The 22208-nt window shown below is 35.3% G+C and overlaps 1 protein-coding gene across 1 annotated transcript in view; it reads right to left on the bottom strand.

The window, feature by feature from the left end:
- The window catches only part of SOS1 (son of sevenless homolog 1 (Drosophila)), a 158787-nt gene that overhangs the window by 37182 nt on the left and 99397 nt on the right, over positions 1-22208 (bottom strand). The window contains exons 7-10 of the mRNA XM_011997324.1: positions 16890-17000; positions 16712-16810; positions 5417-5544; positions 3976-4631 (exon numbers count right to left, since the gene is read on the bottom strand). Coding sequence (XP_011852714.1) covers positions 3976-4631; positions 5417-5544; positions 16712-16810; positions 16890-17000 — 994 coding nt within the window. The remainder of the gene's footprint in view (positions 1-3975; positions 4632-5416; positions 5545-16711; positions 16811-16889; positions 17001-22208) is intronic.

Raw genomic sequence — 22208 nt, 5'->3', positions numbered from 1 at the left:
CTCAAGAGTATACCTACATTAGTGTTCAGAATATAGATGGGAAGTGATAATCCAATCCTTTTTCCTTATGTGCCTATTTTGATTGACACTTGACATTTTATTTGACAAAGTCAATGAACTTTGTATTTATTACATAAAGAAGTTACTTATATAAAAGACCACCCTACCCCCAACCACCATAGTAAAACACTGTTATAATCAGGATGTCTGTTCATGTGATAATTCTCCCTTTAATGCAGCCATTTAAAAAGCTACAAGAAACAATAAGCTCCTCAACAAGGACTTATAAACAATCAGTCTTGAATTCCTTAAAAAAGGAAACAGACGCTATGCTGACGCACAAACACTTTTTAAAAAAATCAGAGAGTACAAAAATAGAACAGCGCTGCCCTATAGATAAAAAATTGTTCAAAAGATCTCAGCTTATAGGACACAAACTCAAAATAAATCTAATTCAGGTTTTTGAGGCTTTTCCATATGAAGGTATAAAATAGCAGTAAATACTTTAAGCAAAAATATCTTCTGGCTTAAGTTTTTTCAATGCCATCTTCTGTAAAAGAGAAATTACCATGCAAGGGAAACACCTTTTCGCTCACTTCAATATGCAAAGCTTTTATTTCCCATAAAATGTCAATTCTGAATTATTATCCTTACTTCAGGGTCATCTCATTTTTCTAAAATAGACTACCAAACTGGACACAGCACCACCTATCATTTCTCTACTTATGTTGTTTTAGGTCTCATTAATTAACTTGTACTTTGTTGCCTACAACAACTCTGTAACAGAAGTGAAATTCCTACTCTCAGCTTTTTATTTGTGCATATTGCTTTGTGCTTTCTTACTTAGGATAATAGTCTCTTCATACCATTGCCAGATTTAGAATGATCCATCCAATTGGATAATTTTTCCCCTAGTTTTTGGGACAAATCCCAAAGTTCTGATATAGTTAGCCAATTATGATACAACCAGAAACACTGAATCTGAGAGACAAGTTATAAATTAGATTCCACGTAAGACCCTGTTGCAATCTTTTAAACAAGTTAACCACTTTCTAATTCACCTAAATTTAAATTTTTCTTTCCACAAAGCTTTCCCTTTACAGAGCAAACTACATCAATAGACTAATGATTGGGTTTTGTAAAAAAAAAAATAAATAAATAATGATCAGTATCTATACATAAAAAATCTATGCATTCCAATGGAAGTGTATCTATAGTCAGAGCTTACCTATATCCTATTTCAATAAGAAAAAAAAAATTACTGACAATATCTTCATAGTATACACGTTTGCCCAGAAACGAACAAGCCATTTACATTATTGGCAGTTCAAACCAAGGGAGTTATTTTTATGAGCTCACATCTGTACCAGATCCTTTTACTTAACTATTAACACATATAATTTAAAAATTACAACATATTCTATTCATGAAAACAATCACCTTATATGAGTCAATGTAACATGGTAGAACGTATACTCTATTTAGAGTCAAGAAACCTAATTTTTGACTTGTTCTGGAATTAACTGGTAATAGAACTTCTAGCAAATCATATAATCTTCAGGGGCCTTGGGATTTGTCTACAAAGTGAAGGCCTGGACATCTCTCTAGACTAGAGATCTATAGCTCCATTTTGTACATTACTGTTAAAATATTTGAGGGATAAAGTTGGCTGACACCACAGTGAAGTCTGAATAAAGTAAGGTTAAACCAGTTTCTCTTCTGTTTTTATGACAATGTCTAACCAAACTATAATAATCTAAAGATGTCTGTAAGTGGTGTCGTATAGTATTCATTAACTTTTCTCATGTATTATATCCAATGTCTTTTATTACAATTCTATATAATAAAATAAACATGTGTAAGTTAAATGTTAGCTTTGTTTCAGTGTAAGCGACAACCTGTACTGTATGTTCTCCAATAAACATACCTACTAACCAAATCACAAATCCCTTCTTTCTTTGGGGAGGCTGAAGAAAGATGAGAGAAGAAGAGCAGACCAACAGTTCTTAAAAACAAATGGTAACTTGATCTGTTACCATTGTAGTGAGGCCTTAAAAGTCCATTTCAGTTTTACAAGTTCATAGATGGTCTATTAAAAACCATTCTGTGTTGCCAGTAATAACTTCAGTAACAGGCCTTACAGAATAGTCCAGATAAGCTAACAGTTAACACTAATTTGTGCGTACTGTAAACCACAACTCACGAAAGCTGCTTGTAGACTTGTTTCACCAGTAATATATTTATGGAATAAATTAAAATATTCAGTTAAGCTTCAAAAGAAGACAGAAAAGAAAAATGTCAAAAAAACTTAGCCACAACACTTCCAAAACCAACACTAGCCTTTTATTTCTCAAAAAATTACTCGAAGGAATTTTTTAAAAACTTACTTTTTTAAGTAAAATAATCTCATCAACTTAAATTTTCAATACACTTAACTTTGGCAAAGTTCTATAAATCTTGAAATTTAAGTGTTTTATATTTAGTATAAGTAAAAGCACTCAAAATATTACTGTATACCAAAGCTAAAAATTGATATAGAAAAGAAGTATCAGACAGAAATAACTAACAAACCACCATTACAAAGTACCATGTCCACCGACTTTAGCTAACATTGTACACATTAAGGGAAGAAGACTTTCAAGACTACAACTATCAGCTTGTTCCAGTTAACTCTGCTTTAAAGTGTCCTCATTTAAAAAATAAATAAAAAGCACAGTTCCCCAGAAAATAGTTGTCATTCTTCAGCTGCTTATTAATAATCATAAATTAACTTTGTGAAACATAGCAATTTAGAGAAAACTTTTATCACTCAATAAAGTCTTAGAGAAACAATTAAAAATTTTGTAACTTGAAAATGTTTTCCTGCCCAAATATCACTGACTTGTGACAGTAAACACTAGTAGTAAGTCTTCTTACAATGCTCTACAGGAAAAAAAAAAAAAAAAAAAAAAAAAAAATTAAAACTCTTTCTTATAAACACAGATAAAAATCTAAAGATTAATTTTACTACAAATGAGTCTAGGAACCCCAAACAAAGGTACTTAGGATGAAATGATAAAGTTTAGAATGCTTATGTTATAAAAATTCTGTAAGTCCTCTAAGGGGACTTAAAAACCAGGAAAATGTGGCAAGAAGGGCAATTTGAACTTTTATAGCCTTAAAAATCCCTTAAGCAGAAAAGAAGTATTTTGTAATCACAAATTTTGGGTAACTGAATAAAACATTTTTACAGTTGTAGTCTAGATCATAAAGAACAGAGAGAAGGTTGGTGAAGTGCAACTAAATTGGCAGGTCATACTACTGAAAAATTGTACCTCTCAAAAAACAACTTTGTATGGAAAAAAATTACAATAACCTATTTGTTTTTCATGTAAAATCTAGGCAGTCTGTTTACACTTCCTATGATTTTTTAAATTTTTGGATCAGTATAATAAATACAATGACTATAGACATTTCTAGGTGAAAAATTATAATAAAACTAGAATCCCTGGCTTTCAGAATTGCAACATTTAATATTAAATAATCAGGTTGAGGAGTGGAAACTGAGGGAAAGCAATGCTGTGTATATTTGTACTACCAGTACAATTTTGTTATATTAAAATTTTTGTTTATAATCTCAGTAATGGAAAGAGAAGAAAGAAAAAAAGATAAAGGAGTAAAAAACTTTTTAGATCCCAATAATGATGAATTATTACTAACTTTAGTCTTGTTTCTTCTCTTTCTAACTGGATAAATTTAGCCAAGTGACCTCATTTTCTCATCTATAACTGATGGTAAGGTTTAAAAAAAAGTATGTAAGTATAGTAGAAAAAGTAAAACATTCCAAAGAAATACAAACTGATGGTATTTTTAGTCAAAGAAAAGAGGTCTTTGGTTGTTAGTTTCTTTTCTATTTTAGGAACAATAACCCACGCAGGAAAGAAAATCAGTTTGAAGCAGGAAAACAAAAGTGACAGGCAACTTCGTATTTCTTACCTGCGTACATGTGGTACGTAAGCCTCTCTATAAGTTTAATAACAGTTCCTGCTTTGATAATTGGAATTCCAGCCTTGGGCTGCATGTTCTCTTCAAATATAATATTCTCTTCAGAGTCAGGCTCCGCAAATCTATAAACATCAGCACTAGGCAGCCTCATCTGCTCCTCTTTCTCTTCCTGTAGCATTGTTACATCAAGCATCCTTTCCAGTGTACTCCGGTACTGTAAAGATATCAATGCTGCCATCCAATTGTTTTTCTCTTCAGCTGACTTGGCAGAAAATATAACACTATTTTCATCTTTTAAAATTATTTCAAAAGCATGCTTGTATTCATTGGTGTCATCTTTATCATTAATTTGTACCTTTCGCATAAAAAACTTTTCTTTAAGACGATATTCTGCATTGCTAGCACCAGGAAGTCTTGGCTGCCCATGATTTGATTTACAGCAAATCATTAAGCCATCAAAGAGAAATATGTGTCTCTCATGTTTGGCTCCTACACGTGTAAGAGTTCCTTCCATTATAAATTCATTGCAACACTGTCCAATGTCTTTTCCCTCCCAACCATCAATATTCTTCTGAATCTCATTCATTTTCTTGATTGCTAGTTGTTTCCCCTTCATTTGTTGACTATAAAACCGACATGCAGACTCACTAGAATAAAGAAAAAGGCATTATTAATACACAGATGACAGAAAACCTAGAGTTCACGTAAATAAGGGAAAGTGTAAAAGTTAGATTTTTACAAGTCTCACTGAGAAAGGTATTCACTAATTCCCCAAATAGATTAGTATTACACAATTATACAATTTTGAAAATTAAAGCAACCTAGAAATTTTTTCAGTGTTCTAAAAAGTACAATGATTGTTGACAAAATTCTACTCTATAAATTTAACTACAAAATGATTATTTCTATCTTGGCTACTAAATATTTAGAATGACAAAAAGTAGTCCAAGACAGTAAAAAAAAAGTAATTTGAAAGATTAAAATAAATTATTTAGAAGGGTTTAAATGGACAAGACCCAAAGCTGAAAACATGTAGCACATATTATAATTAGGAAAGTGGAAGCAATGTTATCTGAATTAATGCCTCAAGTTATATAATCCCTAAAATAAAGGACACTAATAATTTTACTCTGACAGAACAACGATGCCAACATAAATCTACCCAATACATTTTACTGTGTCTCTCCTTTAGCTTACCAGTTGACTCTCAGGAGGTCCTGTCTGGGAGTATGCAAGGAAAATGCACAAATATGAAAGGTTTTTCAAACAATAACAATTCTCTTGGCTTTGATGTCACTTCCTCTGAAAGACCAGGCTTGTCACTACAACTATTTTCTTCATTGTTTACTTGAGGAGGGAACTGGGATCCCTGAATTTACACCACAATATTCAGGGTAAAAAGAAGGATATTTTAAAAAGTAAAAATATTCACCTCAGTCTTCGTTTTGCAAGACTTTTAGAACATATTTTTTCCATACCACTCTGAACATTAAGCAAAGCTGTTATTGCTTGTTTTAAACATTCCTTGTCTTCTTGATCTTCACTTTTTTCTTCTAACTGCTGTAAAGCCAAAATGACAAATCTGAACCAGTAGTACACTTTCGGATAGAATAATAATAAGCTCATTTAAGGATAAAAATAACATTTATTCAACTGTCCCCACAATAAAAATTTTAAATGTGTCATTAAATATTCTTTTTAAAAGTGTTTTTCTTGTGTGTTACTATTAATACACAACCAAGTTTTCTACCTTAAAAGACCAAGATTAGCAGTTTTAAGATGAGTTACATCTTGCGACAGGCAGTAATATGTAGTTTCTCAAGGTGCATACCACTGAAAAGAAATGGGGAGCATAATTCATCTATTGAATGATCACAGGAGTTAGCATAGCACTAAGCATGTAGAGGAGGTTTTTTTTTTAAGTGTGGAATTTTGTCTTAGGTTTCTGATCCCTATATTACTGTTATATAATATTGAGATGATAAGGAAGAGAAATATACAGAGAAGGATGCAATATAATAGAAGGAATCTCAATTACAAAACCTAGGATCAAATTTTGACTCTACTGCTGTGTGACCTTGGGGCAAGAGACTTGATCTCTGCGCCTTACTTTTCCCATTTGCCAAATAAGGCTTATAAAAAGCCTACCCTGCCTACTTTTAGGGGTTGTTATTAAAAACCAAAGCACTTTGTAAATGGTAACACACAATGTAAGTGTAAATGGTTTTCTTTGTAATTACACTACAGAATTAACATTAGTATAATAAAGAACTTTGTTCATATCCACATTAAGATTTTGAGTAAAGCTGCAATACACATATTTATGAAACTCAAGCGTATTTTCTATTACTGGCAAATATCTATGTCAGACAAAGTCTGTATTTAACAAGAACTTAGTCATCAATAACTAATTATCAATACAGTAAGGTGGCTATGATTCAAGCAAGCAATTAACAGATGTATGAGTGACAATAATTCAGTAACTGAAATCTTCTAAACCTGTTCCTGGTTACCAAAAGGAAAAGTTAAGAAATCACATATTGGCTGGCTGCAATGGCCTATGCCTATAATCCCAGCACTTGGGAGGCCCAGGTGGGAGAATCGCTTGAGCCTAGGAGTTTGAGATACCATCTATTAAAATAAAATAAAATAAAATAACATTTTATCAATAGAGTTTTCATCCAACAATTTAGGAATACCTACTCTCTACCATAAACGAAAAGACTTGAGATATACAATCATAAAATATTCAAAGTGATTTATAAAGAAGTTTATTTTTCTTTTAGATGGAGTCTCTGTACCCCAGGCTAGAGTGCAGTGGTGCAATCTCAGCTAACTGCAACCTCTGCCTTCTAGCTTCAAGCAATTCTCCTGCCTCAGCCTCCCAAGTAGCTGCGATTACAGGTGTCTGTCACCATGCCTGACTAATTTTTTTTTTTTTTTACTTTTAGTACAGATGGGTTTTCACCATGTTAGCCAGGCTAGTCTCAAACTCCTGACCTCAAGTGATCTGCCTGCCTTGGCCTCCCAAAGTGCTGAGATTACAGGCGTGGGCCACCACACCTAGCTAGAAGTTTACTTTTCAATTAGCTTCATTATTCATTAGTACATTAGTACTTTACGGATTTTATGTTTTTCACAGGTATTCCTTAAAGGTCAACAATACATTCCTTTCTGCTTCAATTGGTAAAAATCAGTTACACGCATGAGCACACACATACCACATGCACTGATGACCTGTGAAAAGTAAACAGATTTCTTACTTATATTCTAAACCATTTCTATTAAAATTTACTTAAAATACTTTAATGTTCAAATATTCCAGAAGTAATAAATACCATATTGTAATGTTTAATACTTAGCTTTTATTATCCAGATTTCTTACATTCATTATTAAAAACTCACTATACTTTCTACTAGAGGCATAAGCTACATTTTTAGGAAAATTTTCAGTTTTAACTGTGTTAAGTAAAAGAACAATTTAGGCTGGGCACAGTGGTTCATGCCTGTAATCCCAGCACTTTGGGAGGCTGAGGTAGGGGGATCACGAGGTCAGGACCAGCCTGGCCAATATGGTGAAACCCCGTCTCTACTAAAAAATACAAAAATTAGCTGGGTGTGGTGGTGCACACCTGTAGTCCCAGCTACTCGGGAGGCTGAGGCAGAAGAATTGCTTGAACTCAGGGGGCAGAGGTTGCAGTGAGCCGAGTTTGTGCCACTGCACTCCAGCCTGGACAACAGAGCAAGACTCCGTCTCAAAAAAAAAAAAAGAAAAATTTATTCATAACAATTCTCAACATAAAAAGGGTAATGAAAGATATTTTCCAAAGGATTAGAGACTTTAAAAGTGTACACATTAATAAAAAACTCAAATATCTTTTATTCATAGTATGGTTCTTCGATATTGGCAGCTAAAGAAAGCCAATGGCCAGGTGTTCATTAAGAAAGATACTAGGTTATTACTTAACAGATATTACTGGGAGGCTGAAGGCTGGAATCCAGGTAATCTCTCAAAGTACCTTCCGTCCCTATCATTTGAAACTATTTGCCTCTCACATGGCAGAATTCTGGGAGACAAATAAAATGTTACCATGAACATTATCAAGTTTAGTCTTTAAAGCAGCAGATAATCTAACATTGAAAGCTATATACCAGGGGTATCCAATATTTTGGCTTCCCTGGGCCACACTGGAAGAAGAATTATCTTGGGCCACACATAAAATATACTAACACTAACCAGAGCTGATGAGCTTTTAAAAATTTGCAAAAAAAAAAATCTCATAATGTTTTAAGAAAGTTGACGAATTTGTGTTGGGCTGGGGGTTAGACAAGCTTGCTGTATACCTTAAGAAAAGGCAAAATTAATGAAAGCACCACTGAACAATGAATTAGTTCATTGAGTTGATTTAGAATTTAATCACTCAAAAGTAAAGCCCAGAGAAATTCAAGTCAGTAGGATACAAGGCAATTTTTCAGTCTTAAAGAACTAACAGGTAGCAGCATATTGAGCATTTGATATTTTGTCCTGGATAAATTTTTTATATTTTTAATTCAGGAAAACATACCGAATGGTAGACAAAATATATAATTCTCATACATATAAAGATATTTATAAAAGAAAAAAATCCATTTGGACATCCTTTTGATTTTCTATTCTAAAAATGTTTCAAGTTTTGGAGTCATTTATCTACTATTTAACTGTAGCATTTTACATACAGAATATTCTGGTATCTCAAAAATGTTAATATTTTTTCAACCCATAAAACTTTCCTGATAAAATACTTTCAAAATGTCAGTTTTACCTTTATAGCATTAGGCAAGCTTCTAAAATAAATTTCAGTGTAATAAATGACCTTTCTTGTAAGCATTTTTTGCTTCTTTTACTCAAAATAGCTAATTTAAACTGGGCACTGGTGCAAAATAATTCAAGCTAACTACATCAAAAGGGTGGCTTATTGTGGCTACAGAAACAAAGCAGTGGCAAGTAGTATGTAAATGAGACTCAACAAAGCAGCATCCTGTTACCAGTGATATTCAATACCATGTTTTTCATGAGTGCCTATTTAATAATAATGTGCAATAGTAACAATTACATTTGTACAAAGGCAGTTTATTTCAATAGTTTAAAAAATTACTAAGTCCTGAGATTATATTACCATATGAGATTGTACTTAAAGTCATCTAGGGATTCATATATATACATATGTGTGTGTGCATACATATGTATATATGTGTATATATGTATATATGTGTATATATGTATATATGTATATGTGTGTGTATATATATATGTGTGTGTGTGTATATACGTGTGTGTGTGTGTGTATATATTTTTTTTTGTTTTGAGATGGAGTCTTATTCTGTCTCCCAGGCTGGAGTGCAGTGGCACGATCTTAGCTCACTGCAACCTCCGCACCTCCCGGGTTCAAGCGATTCTCCTACCTCAGCCTCCAGAGTAGCTGGGATTACAGGTGCATGTCACCACACCCAGAAAATTTTTGTATTTTTAGTAGAGACGGAGTTTTGCCATGTTGGCCAGGCTGGTCTCGAACTCCTGACCTCAGGTGATCTACCAGTCTTGGCCTCCCACAGTGCTGGGATTACAGGCATCAGCCACTACGCCCAGCCAGGAATCATATTTTAAAGCAGAATGAAAACTCATATGCTCTACTGAGATGATAAAATTTAACTTTTCACAAGAAAGAAACCATTTTACCAGTGACTAATTTTTTTGGTCCCTTAGAAATAAGTAAAGAGGCAATAGTCAATATGGTGTGTTCCATGTGCAAAAGAAACCCTGAGAGAAAAATGGGATTAAATGTAAGGAGCTGTGAAAAGAAAATACTAAAATGAATACAAAGAATATAGCAGTATTCAGGAGAATAAAACTCAAGATTGTTTGATATATAAAAAATAAATTGTTGTACCAAACGCATTTTATATGCTCAATTCATTCACAATCATATAATGGCTTCCCTTTGATTAAAAAAAGGAATGCTTGAATTCGTTTTTATTTCTTGGAATTAATTTTCTCCAACATGGCATTATATACAATGAAGGAACTACCATTTACTTGAAGGCATTAACAGGCAGGTCCAGGACCCACAATTCTTGACTTTCAGTCCCGTGACTTTTCACTATAATAGGTACCCAAATAACTGAAATGACTTTGAAAAACCTCAATATTCACTAAATAAAACCTATTCCATAAAACAGGTAAATTGCAATGCGTAAGAATGACAAAGTATACAGCCAAGAAATATACATTATAATTGTCTAACATTTGGGATATAAAAATAAAGATCTCCATTTATTTTAAATATTATATACATAGAGCTCATCACAACATAAGAGAACACAACAAGCAAAGATTAGGTTCATGTTTTGATTTTGGAATTTTATTTGTATACTGTTTGATGAGACACCACAGTGGATTACAACATGGAAAATGCAAACAGTAACACCTGATTTACTAGCCCTCTTAGCAAATGTATGAAATATTATCCAAATTATTCCAGAACTAATTAACTAACTGCTGAGTAATTCAAGGCTTTTGCTCCTGTTTGCCATGACATCATTTTAAACATTCCACTAAAGGCTGAGGGAAAGAAAGGTCATGACATTCAAATAAATTATTATAAAGGCTGAGGGAAAGAAAGGTCATGACATTCAAATAAATTATTATTTTATGATACCAACACACCTAAAAGGTATGGGTGGAGAAGATGAAATTCTTAATTAAAATGAGATTTCAATTCCAAACATTAAACAGGCAATCAACCCTTAAAAAGTTAGGATATGTCATTTGTGAAAATACGCCTTTTAAAACCATCTCTCTGTTCTAATCAGAGAAAACATCACTAACTACAAATGCACCTCACAGTAGTCAAGTTTATTTAAAATTAGAAATTGGCCAGATATAGTGGCTCACGCCTGTAATCCCAGCATTTTGGGAGGCTGAGGTGGGCAGATCACCTGAGCCCAGGAGTTCAAGACTAGCCTGGACAAAATAGCCAGATTCTGTCTCTACCAGAAAATAAAATTAGCCAGGCATGGTGGTGCACAACTGGAGTCCCAGCTACTCAGGAGGCTGAGGTAGGTGGATTAATTGAGCCTAGGAGATTAACGATGCAGTGAGCAGTGATTGTACCACTGCACTCCAGCCTGGGTGACAGAGTGAGACCCTGTCTCAAAAACAAAACAAAACAAAACAAAAAATCCCAAACACCAGAACAAAAAAATTAAATAAAAAACTGGAGTAATGCAATAGCTAACTGTTTGTTTATAATGGCTCTTGTGGTACACTATCCTATGCTTAACTTTAGACATTCAACATCTGTGGTCAGCTCCAATACCATGTAGCTTTGAGCCCATGGATTTCTAGATAAGAATTTCTGAATTTAGAAAGCTGGTTCAAGGGAATGTACCCTAGAGAGAACCTCCATTGGTTCTCTGCTAGACTTGGTGGTTTACGCCTATAATCCCTTTGGGATTGTAATCCTATGATCCCTTTGGGGATTACTTTGGGAGGCCTAGGTGGGAGAAGCCCTTGAGCCCAGAAGTTTGAGACCAGCCTGGGTAACATAGCTAGACCTCATCTCTACAAATAATAATTTAAAAAAATTAGCCAGGCGTGGTGGCATGTGCCTGTGGTCCCAGCTACTTGTGAGGCTGAGGAATCACTTGAGTCCAGGTGGTCGAGGTTACAGTGAGCTGTGACAGCACCACTGCAATCCAGCCTGGGTGACAGAACAAGACTCCATCTCAATAAATAAATAAATAAATAAAAATAAAAAATCTAAGATCAGGATGAAATAATTGGCCTAATGCAAAAAAAGAAAACAGGGAAAAAAAAAAAAAGGGCAAAAGAGGGGGGAAAAAAGCCTGGGTGCAGTGGCTCATGCCACTAACCCCAGCACTTTGGGAGGCCAATGTGGGAAGATCCCTTGAGCCCAGGAGTTTGAGATCAGCCTGGGCAACAAAATGAGACCCTGTCTCTACAAAAAAATAATTTTAAAAAATTAGCTGGGCATAGTGGTGCATGCCTGTAGTCCCAGTTACTTGGGAGGCTGGGGTGAGACTGTTTGATCCCAGGAGTTCCAGGCTGCAGCAAGCTATGATCACACCACTGCACTCCAGCCTGGGTAGCAGAGCAAGACCTATCTCTAAAAAAGAGGGATGGAGGTGTTAGGGGGTAGCCAGTGTATAAAGCCAATGTAGCCAGTATGTATGCTGGAGAATCAGAACAACAAAAATTTTATTTTTATAGTGTACCAAAAACTTACTGTTAAGGGTTGAATTGTGTCCCCCATGAAAGATATGTTCAAGTCCTAACCCCTGGTACCTATGAATGTGATCTTCTTTGGAAATAGGATCTTTGCAGATGTAATCAAGTTGAGATGAGATCATCTTGGATTAGGGTGAGCCCTAAATCCACTGACTTGGTGTCTTTGTAAGAGAAAGGAAAGGGTGATTTGGATGCAGACACATAGAGAAGAACATGAAGCTGTGAAGAACTTGAAATGCAGATGGAGGAAAAGGCGGGAGTGATGGCATCTATAATCCAAGGACCACCAAGAATTGCTAGGGTCCACCAGAAGCTAGGCAGAGGCAGCAGGGATTCTTCCTTAGAGCCTTTAGAGGAAGTGTGGCCCTGCCCAAACCCTGATTTCAGATTCCCCGCCTCCAGAACTGTGAAAGAATAAATTTCTGTTGTTTATAAGCTTCTGAGTTTGTGGTACTTTGCTGTAGCAGCCTTAGGAAACCAAATACACTCATGTACACATAACAACATAAGATTTCAACCTGAATTTTAAAATAGAGGGAAACTTACTTTCCCTTAGGTTAAAAGTACCCAGCATACAAGAAAAAGTAAAGGTAATTCTCTAGGGAATTCAAAGTCATCCTGGATGGTTTTTTTCCTAAGGTTTGTTTGGGTGCATCTTGGGGAGATAAAATCCTATGTCTAAGGAACAAAGAAAATGTTAATACTTTTGTGGAACCAAACATGTACTGATTTGCTAACCTTTAAAATACTGGTCAGGCGAGGTGTGGGGGCTCACGCCTATAATCGCAGCACTTTGGGAGGCCGAGGTGGGTGGATCACTTGAGGTCAGGAGTTTGTGACCAGCCTGGCCAACAGGGCAAAACCCCGTGTCTACTAAAAATACAAAAATTAGCCAGGTGTGGCGGTGGGCATCTGTAATTCCAGCTACTTGGGAGGCAGGAGAATCACTTCAGCCCACAAGGCAGAGGCTGCAGTAAGCCAAGATTGTGCCACTGCACTCCATCCTGGGTGACAGAGTGAGACTCTGTCTCAAAATACAATAAAAATAAAATAAAATATTGGTCAATATATTTACTTAGCCCTAAGAAATCTAAATTTGTTTAATAAAGTAAATTAAACTTCACATACAAAAATCACATTATTGAAGCAATATTTCAAAAGGGCACAAAGGGAAGTTTTTTTACTTCATAAAAAATTAACTTTAACTTTTCAAGTTAAAGAGTCTGAAGACTTGGCTGCTAACTTTAACTACTGAAGGAAAGAGTATTTTTTCAGTTTTAGTAGCATTAAAGTCATATACTATTTTTAATTTATTTTTTAATCAACAAGTAAAAAATCATGTTTATGGTGTATAATAGGATCTTTTGATACATGTATATAACTGGAATGGCTACATCAAGCTACTTAACATGTGCATTAACACACATACTTTTTTGTGGTGAGAACACTTAACATCTACTTTCTTAGCAGTTTTCAAATATGCAATATATTGTTATTAACTGTAGTTACCATCAGGTACAATACATCTCTTGAATTTACACCTCCTAACTGAAATTTTGTGTCATTTGACCAGTATCTCCCTACTCCCCTACTCTCCAGCCTCTGGTAACCACCATTTTATTGTTTCTTTGTGTTCAAAAGTCTTATACTATTAATAGCTAAACTTATCTTTTGATTTTGTAAAGTTTAAGGCATTCTACCTAAGTTTCCAAAATAAATGTAATTATATAAAATTTACAGTTAAATTTTCTTTAAAATGTAAGAATAGGAATTTAAAGGAAAATGTATATGTATTTTTTGCCATTCATTTTTTAACAAGCATTTACTGAATGCCTAAATGCCAGACACTTGATAGGTATGAGAATTCAAAGAAAATAGGGCTCCATTCCTCACAGAGCAAACAGTTGAATGATAAGGCAGACAATAAAAATGGGACAAGTTCTCTAAAGAGATGTATGTAAAGAAAGGAAGGAACTCACTCTGGGCATGGTGACTCACACCTGAAATCCCAGCACTTTTGGGAGGCCGAGGTGGGCGGATCACCTGAGGTCAAGAGTTCGAGACCAGCCTGGCCTACATGGTGAAACTCTGTCTCCACTAAAAATATAAAATTAGTCGGGTGTGGTGGCGCACACCTGTAATTAATCCCAGCTACTCGGGAAGCTGAGGCAGGAGAATTGCTTGAAGCTGGGAGGCAGAGGTTGTAGTGAGCTGAGCTCACGTCATTGCACTCCAGCCTGGAGAGGGTAGAAGAGGAATTCCAGATAAATGGGAAAAAAGGACAAGCGAAGAGACAGTAATATGAACCGGGATACACATGGAACCCTGAACAGATTTGGCATATCCAGGGCTGCTAGGAAACTCTTTTTTTTTCTTTTCTTTTCTTTTTTTTGAGATGGAGTTTTGCTCTTTTTACCCAGGCTGGAGTGCAGTGGTGTGATCTTGGCTCACTGCAACCTTCACCTCCCAAGTTCAAGTGATTCTCCTGCCTCAGCCTCCTGAGTATCTGGGATTACAGGCGTGCAGAAAAAAAAAAAAAGTGATGAGAGTCTTGTGGGCTAATTAGGCAAAATTTCCTGCCCAATATACTGCTAACTTTGCAATATAACTTAGGCAGTAATATGAATCAGGGATACACATGCTTACATCAGTAGAAATCTTTAATTGCTAATTGATGCACTTACTAAACTTTAAGTTATAATTTTAGAAATTTTAATAGGCTACACTTGGAAGAGTAAAAATTTCTTTTATATTATTAAGATGATTGGGTTTTATAGCCTTCTGAACTTTCATCAAAGCTTTTCGGGTTCATTGGGAGGGGGAGGTTGTTTTGTTTTGTTTTTTTGAGACAGGGGCTTGCTCTGTTTCTCAGGCTGGAGTACAGAGGCATGATCATGGCTCACTGCAGCTTCGACCTCCTGAGCTCAAGTGTTCCTCCTGCCCAGCCTTTTGAGTAGCTGGGACCACAGGTGTGCACCACCGTTCCTGGCTAATTTTTTTATTTTTATTTTTGTAGAGACAGGGTCGTGCCATGTTGCCCAGGCTGGTCTTGAACTCCTGGGCTCAAGCAATCCTTCCACCTTGGCCTCCCAAAGTGCTGGGACTACAGGTGTGAGCCACCGCACCTGGCCTTCTTGTTTTTATTTATAAATTGATAATGGCCTTAAGATTTTATATGGCCTTTGAATCTTTCTGAATTTCATTACAGGCTCAGGTAAAAAAAAATTCCATTACAAAGAAAAATTCTATATAACAAAACAGTGTGTAAATGTCCCATTATAAGTATAGTTAGTAATAATGAATTCTTTGTAAAGATTTTACATACTAAATGCTTCCTCTCTTGATTATCCTCTTAAGATACTCATCCTGTAATTCCAAAGACCTTAAATGGTATCTATTGCTAAGAGCTTTGTCATTTCTGCCTGGTGATTAAAAATACCTTTTAACTCCCTGAGTCTTTTCTCAATGTAAACATTCCTAATTGAGAAATCAAACTGAATTCCAAATGCAGTGCAGAGACCTGAGAAAATGTAGGGATGACAGTTCCTCCAGTTTACTGTTAATAAATTCACAGACCTTCTGTTCATTCATTGATTCATTACAGAGAGCCCATTTTATCATCTGCAAACTATAAATATGATTTCCAGTAATATAGTCTCCATAAAAGAATCATGATACTAAACAGAAGTGTTCTTTGATGAAACAAATACTCATTTGAAAGCTAAAGAATAATGCATGTCTTCTTTTGTCTTTACAAGGCTAGTCCATTAAAGGTAGAGAGAATATCACTTTGAGCTACACTACTGAATTATAGTTTATACAGACTCTTTTCTTTAATTTCAGTATATAATAGGAAAAGAAAAAACCTTTCCTTTCAGTCAGTGCTTAATATTTTGAACTGTAATCAAATGGGCAATTTTTACTGAGATTATAGAAATATATTGTTTCTAAAGCAATGATAAACAGTTTAATACAGACAGTTGCAAACTTGAGCTATCAAAGTCAGGTAAACTAACCTTCCCCATTACTTTGGCCTTATCCTCACACTGGCTCTCTTATCCTCACACTGAGTCCCTGAGTCTGCTGAGGTCCCCAAATGGAAACTGTGATGCATAAATCCAAGGTGGTTTTCAAAGAATCAGCCATGTAAACAAAAAGTAAAGGTACAAGATAAAAATATCTGAAAATTGCTTTAACATTCACTATAAAAACCAATAAAAGAAAAAAAGGAAAAACAAAAAGAAATTAAAAATAAAATTCACTACTAAAACGACAGAATATGCTACTTTTGCAGACTGATTTCCATTTGCTTCTTAACTGAAGAAAGAAAATGGAAACACTAATGTGCAGGGTACTCACATAATAATTTACAAATGAAGTAGCAAAAAGAAATTCATCACACCTCAATATGTTATAAATAACAATAAAGAGTTTTCTTACCTTCAAAAGTTCAAAGTAATGGAGACAGTGGTAAACAGGGGCCAGAAGCAGCCTGGGTAAAACATATTGAACAGCTTCTTTGAAACCTTCGCCTATTGACTAGAAAAAAAAAGTGATTTAATTTTTTTTTAAGTTTACTTTTCAGACATTGTACATCTTGATTTAAAAATTACTATACCTGCAAATAAAGTGCTGCCCCAGGCTTTGATAACTGACTAAGGAAACGATCATGAAAACCAGGTCGCAAAATATCTCGAGCATACGATTCATATGGATCAAATGCCAGTTCCTTAGAAAATAAAGAAGGTAAAACATAAATAATCTACCATTACAAACACAGAAAGATTTAATTATGGGGCACGACTATGCGAGCACAGTTATGTATTTCTTTGAAAGTCTCTAAACAAAAATTATATGACTACTAATTATAATTTTAATAGAAGAGATCCCAATATTCTCAAGTAAGAGAGTAAATCAGTTCTTTCTGATGAATAATAGAATCCTTTTATGTTATAACAGCTCTCATTAAAGGTTTCCAGTAGAGTATTATCAACAAACATGGCCATAAGAGTGGGCAGACTTTTGGTTCTAGAAAACAAAGCTTAACTTGAACAACAAAGAATATAAACATGTACAACTAGGTAAGGTATAAACATTTAGAATACTGAAGCCAGACATGTTTTTATAGTTCTCAGTGGTAGACATGTACTTTCATATTCTATAAACCAGAAGTAACAGTTCATGTCATCTAAAATTCATTGTTCTAATTTCACAAAACAAACAAAATCCGAACTGCCCAAAATTTTGCCATCATTAATATCACCAATCAATAAACTAAATTCTAATGGTTCAGTTAAAAAGAGCAGAATATACTGGTTTTGAAGATTTCTGGGGAAAAAGAGAGTAGTTATCTTGATTTTAGCAGAAATAGAGTCGCTCCTCTTCTATCTTGTGCTGTATTCCTGGTATAAAACTATTATGAAAATGGTGCTCTAGATTCTAGCAGGAGCTCACTTCCAAAAAGGGTAATTCTAGCAAGAGGAAGAGGACATCTAGTGGAGGAGCATAGTAGAAAGAGGTAGAAGGAAATGAAACAAAAGACGGTTATGAATTAAATCACCCTTAATGATGTTTTTCTGATTGCTTTTTTTTTTTTGAGATAGGGTCTTGGTCCTACTCTGTCACCCAGGCTAGAGTGCAGTGGTGCAATCATGGCTCACTACAACCTCTGCCTCTTGGGCTCAAACAATCCTCCCTGCTCAGTCTCCTGAATATCTGGGATCACAGGCGCACACCACCGCGCCTGGTTAAATTTTTTGTGTATTTTGTAGGGACAGGGTTTCTGCCGTGTTGACCAGGCTGGTCTTTTTTTTTTTTTTTTGAGACAAAGTCTCCCTCTGTCGCCCAGGCTGGAGTGCAGTGGCGCTATCCCGGCTCACTGCAAGCTCCGCCTCCCAGGTTCCCGCCATTCTCCTGCTTCAGCCTCCCAAATAGCTGGGACTACAGGCGCCCACCACCACGCCCGGCCAATTTTTTTGTATTTTTAGTAGAGACGGGGTTTCACCATGTTAACCAGGATGGTCTTGATCTCCTAACCTCGTGATCCGCCCGCCTCGGCCTCCCAAAGTGCTGGGATTACAGGCGTGAGCCACTGCACCGGGCCTGACCAGGCTAGTCTTGATCTGCTGGACTCAAGTGATCCTCCTGCCTCAGCCTCCCAAAGTGCTGGGATTACAGGTGTGAGCCGCTGCGCCTGGCCTCAGATTGCTTTTTAAGAAATGATTGAATAGTAATACCACCAGATCAGACATCAGAAGACGTGAGCTCTGGTTGTTGCAAAATGCAATATGGCATGTAAACTTCTAAGTCATACTGGATTCCTTGAGCTGGCTCCTAGTTGACTTTCCAATTTTTAACTCCTTCAACTTTATTCTCAACTAAAAATTGCTATCATAACACCAGAAATTGCAGTCTATTATGTTTTACAGAAAATGATAGTAAGGTTTCAAAAATAACAAGAGGATGGAGTCAGGTATGAATACAGTGGATTGGAGAAAAGACTACAAATGTGAAGAGATGCTTATAGCTTAGGTCTCTTCCAATTCAGAAATGATCATATGCCACAGACATGTTTGCCTTCCTCCCCTTTCAATAAGTCCTAATTTATTACACAATTTTTATAACTACAGGTAAAGAAAAGGCTTTATAATGTGGCTTAAAAGCATGGGTTTTGGAGTCACGGAGATGCACATTTCAATTCTGACCCTACTATTTATTAGCTGTGTAACCTTTGACAAACTACTTACTTTCTCTAAGCCTGTTTCCCACTGGAAATGTGAATAATAATTATTTCACAGGGTTGTTTACAGAACTAAATGAGATATAAGTAAAGGGCTTATAATAGTATCTGGCACAGAGTAAGCCCTGCATAAATGGTAGTAGCTAGTACTATCATTTTGAAATAGTTAATCTCAAGAGAAAAAAAAAATCAACAATTAACGAAGAATCCAAACACTCTTCACAAAGTTTTATTCTTGAAGACAAGTTTTTAGAATGGTAATCAATTCTGAGAGATGGTATGAGTTAATAGATGATTTTATGATAGGTTCATTGGTTAAAATGTAACAATATTCATAGGAAATATAAAATTGTCAATACACATAATTGACAGAAAAGTACAGAGAACAGCCTAACCTAACTATACCCACCATCGAACTCAGAAAAGTTCAACATTTTATAATACCTGCCTCAGCTTTTTAGAAAAGAAATAAAACAATATAGATGTAATTGCTTCCTTTAGGCTCCCTTTCATAAGCTTATCTCCTGCTGATCACCAGAGGTAGTCATTACCTTGAATTTGAATTTTTTCCTTCCCGTGTATGTTTTTATATCATAATTACATATGTATCAAGAAACAAAGCAACATGTTGTTTTGCATGCTTTCAAACTTCATATACATATCATAATGTATACATTCATCTATAAGTTGCTTTTTATACTCAAACTTTGTTCAAGTTTATCTATTTTGATTCATAGTTCCTTTCACTTTATTTTAAAACTTTGTATAATATTCTACTGTATGAATATATCATTTTCTCTAAATCTATTCTCCATTGATAGATAACTGTTTCTTGTTTTTCACAATTTAAAAAATTCTGTAATTTTACACTTCACTTTATTGTGCTTTGCAGATATTGCTTTTTTTTTTTTTTTAACAAGTTGAAGATTTGTGGCAACCCTGTGTGAAGTAAGTCTATTGGCCCCATTTTTCCAACAGCATGTGCTGATTTTGTCTCTGTGTCACATTTTGGTAATTTTTGAAATATTTCAAACTTCTTCACCATTATTACTGAGTCAGTGTTCACTTACCATTCTGAAACTCCTAGGGCCCTTAAGAATTATGCTAAATCTACTCTGGCTGTGCCCTATAAATGGAACAGCAAAGCCTGGATGATAGTACAACTGTTTACAACATGGTTTACTGAATATTTTAAGCCCACTATTGAGACCAACTGCTCAGAAAAAAACAAAACAAAACAAAACAAAAAACTTCTTTCAAAATACTGACATTGAACCTAGACACTTAAGAGCTCTGATGGAGATATACAAGGAGATTAATGTTGTTTTCAAGTCTCTTAACACAGCATCCATTTTGCAGCCCATGGATCAAGGAATAATTTTGACCTTCAAGTTTTATTATTTCACAAATATGTTTTGTAAGGCTGTAAGTGCCATAGACAGTGATTCTTCTGTTGTATCTGGACAAACTCAACTGAAAACCCTCTGGAAAGGATTCACCATTCTAGATGCCACTAAGAACATTCATTATTTATGGGAAAGGTCAAAATATCCACATTAACAGGTGTTTGGAAGAAGCTGATTCCAACTCTCGTGGATGGCTTTGAGGAGTTCAAGACTTCAGTTGGAGGAAGTAACTGCAGATGTGGTAGAAATAGCAAGAGAAACAGGATTAGAAGTGGAGCCTGATGATGTGACTTGAACTGCTGCAAGTTTATGATAAAACTTGAATAGAGAATTTGCTTCTTATGGATGAGCAAAGAAAGTAGTTTCTTGGCTGGGTGTGGTGGCTCATGCCTGTAATCCCAGCACTTTGGGAGGCCAAGGCAGGCGGATCATGAGGTCAAGAGATCGAGACCATCCTAGCCAACATGGTGAAACCTGGTCTCTACTAAAAATACAAAAATTAGCTGGGCGTGGTGGCGCACACCTGTAGTCCCAGCTACTCGGGAGGCTGAGGCAGGAGAATCACTAGAACCCAGGAGGCAGAGGTTGCAATGAGCTGAGATCACACCACTGCATTCTAGCCTGGTGACAAAGTGAGATTCGGTCTCAAAAAATAAATAAATTTAAAAAATTTTTTTAAAAAAGTGGTTTCTTGAGATGGAACCTACTCCTGGTGAAAATACTATGAATATTTTTATAACAACAAAGGACTCAGAATATTACATCAACTTAGTCGATAAAGCGGTGGCAGAGTTTGAGAGGACTGACTCCAATACTGAAATAATTTCTACTGTGGGTAAAGTGCTATCAAACAACATCACCAGCTACACAGAAATCTTTCATAAAAGAAAAGAGCCAACAGCTGTGTCAAACCCCATTGTTGCTTATTTTTTAAACTGCCAGTCACCCCAACCTTCGGCAGCTATCAACATCAAGACAAGACCCTTCACCAGCTAAAAGATTATGACTCACTGAAGGCTAAGATGATCATTAGCACTATTTTAGCCGTATTTCTAAATTTAGGTATGTATGTTGTTTTAGACATAATGCTATTGCATGCTTACTAGACCACAGGATAGTGTAAACATAACTTTTATATGCACTATAAGCCAAAAAAATACTGACTTGCTTTATTGTGATATTCACTTTATTGCAGTAGTCTGAAACCTAAGCCACGAGATCTGTATAACTTAGTGTGCACATATGCATGAATATTTTTTAGAGCATGTAAACTACCAGGGGAAGTTGCTTTCCAAAGTGGTTATATCAATTTATATACTTAGCAGCAGTGATTTTTCCCAGTTGTCCACTTCCTTGTCAACAATTTGATACTATCAGACTTAAAATTTGTTAGCCTGATATTGTGAGACTATGCCAGTGTTATTTTTATATGTATTTCCCTGATTACTAGTAACGTTGAGAATCTACTTATATGGTTATGGCCCATTTATTTGTATCTTCTCTTCTGAGAATTGTTTATTAATAGCTTTTGACCATTTCTATTAGCTTGTCTTTACATGTTAAATTGATAGTTTTAAAAAATAGCTTTATTGAGATATAATTCATACACATTCACTCCACCCATTTATTGGGCAAAATTAGATGATTTTTAGTTTACGGAATTGTGCAACTATCTTCATAATCTATTTCAGAATATTTTTATCACCCCCTCAAAGAAATCACACACTCTTCAGCTATTACCTCCCAAATCTCTAAACCCCCTCAGCCCTAGGCAACCATGAATCTACTTTTT

Source organism: Mandrillus leucophaeus, unplaced genomic scaffold (assembly GCF_000951045.1).
Source record: "Mandrillus leucophaeus isolate KB7577 unplaced genomic scaffold, Mleu.le_1.0 Scaffold538, whole genome shotgun sequence".
NCBI lineage: Eukaryota > Metazoa > Chordata > Mammalia > Primates > Cercopithecidae > Mandrillus > Mandrillus leucophaeus.
The sequence above is the reverse complement of the archived record's forward strand: the minus strand, read 5'-3'. Positions and strand labels throughout refer to the sequence as shown.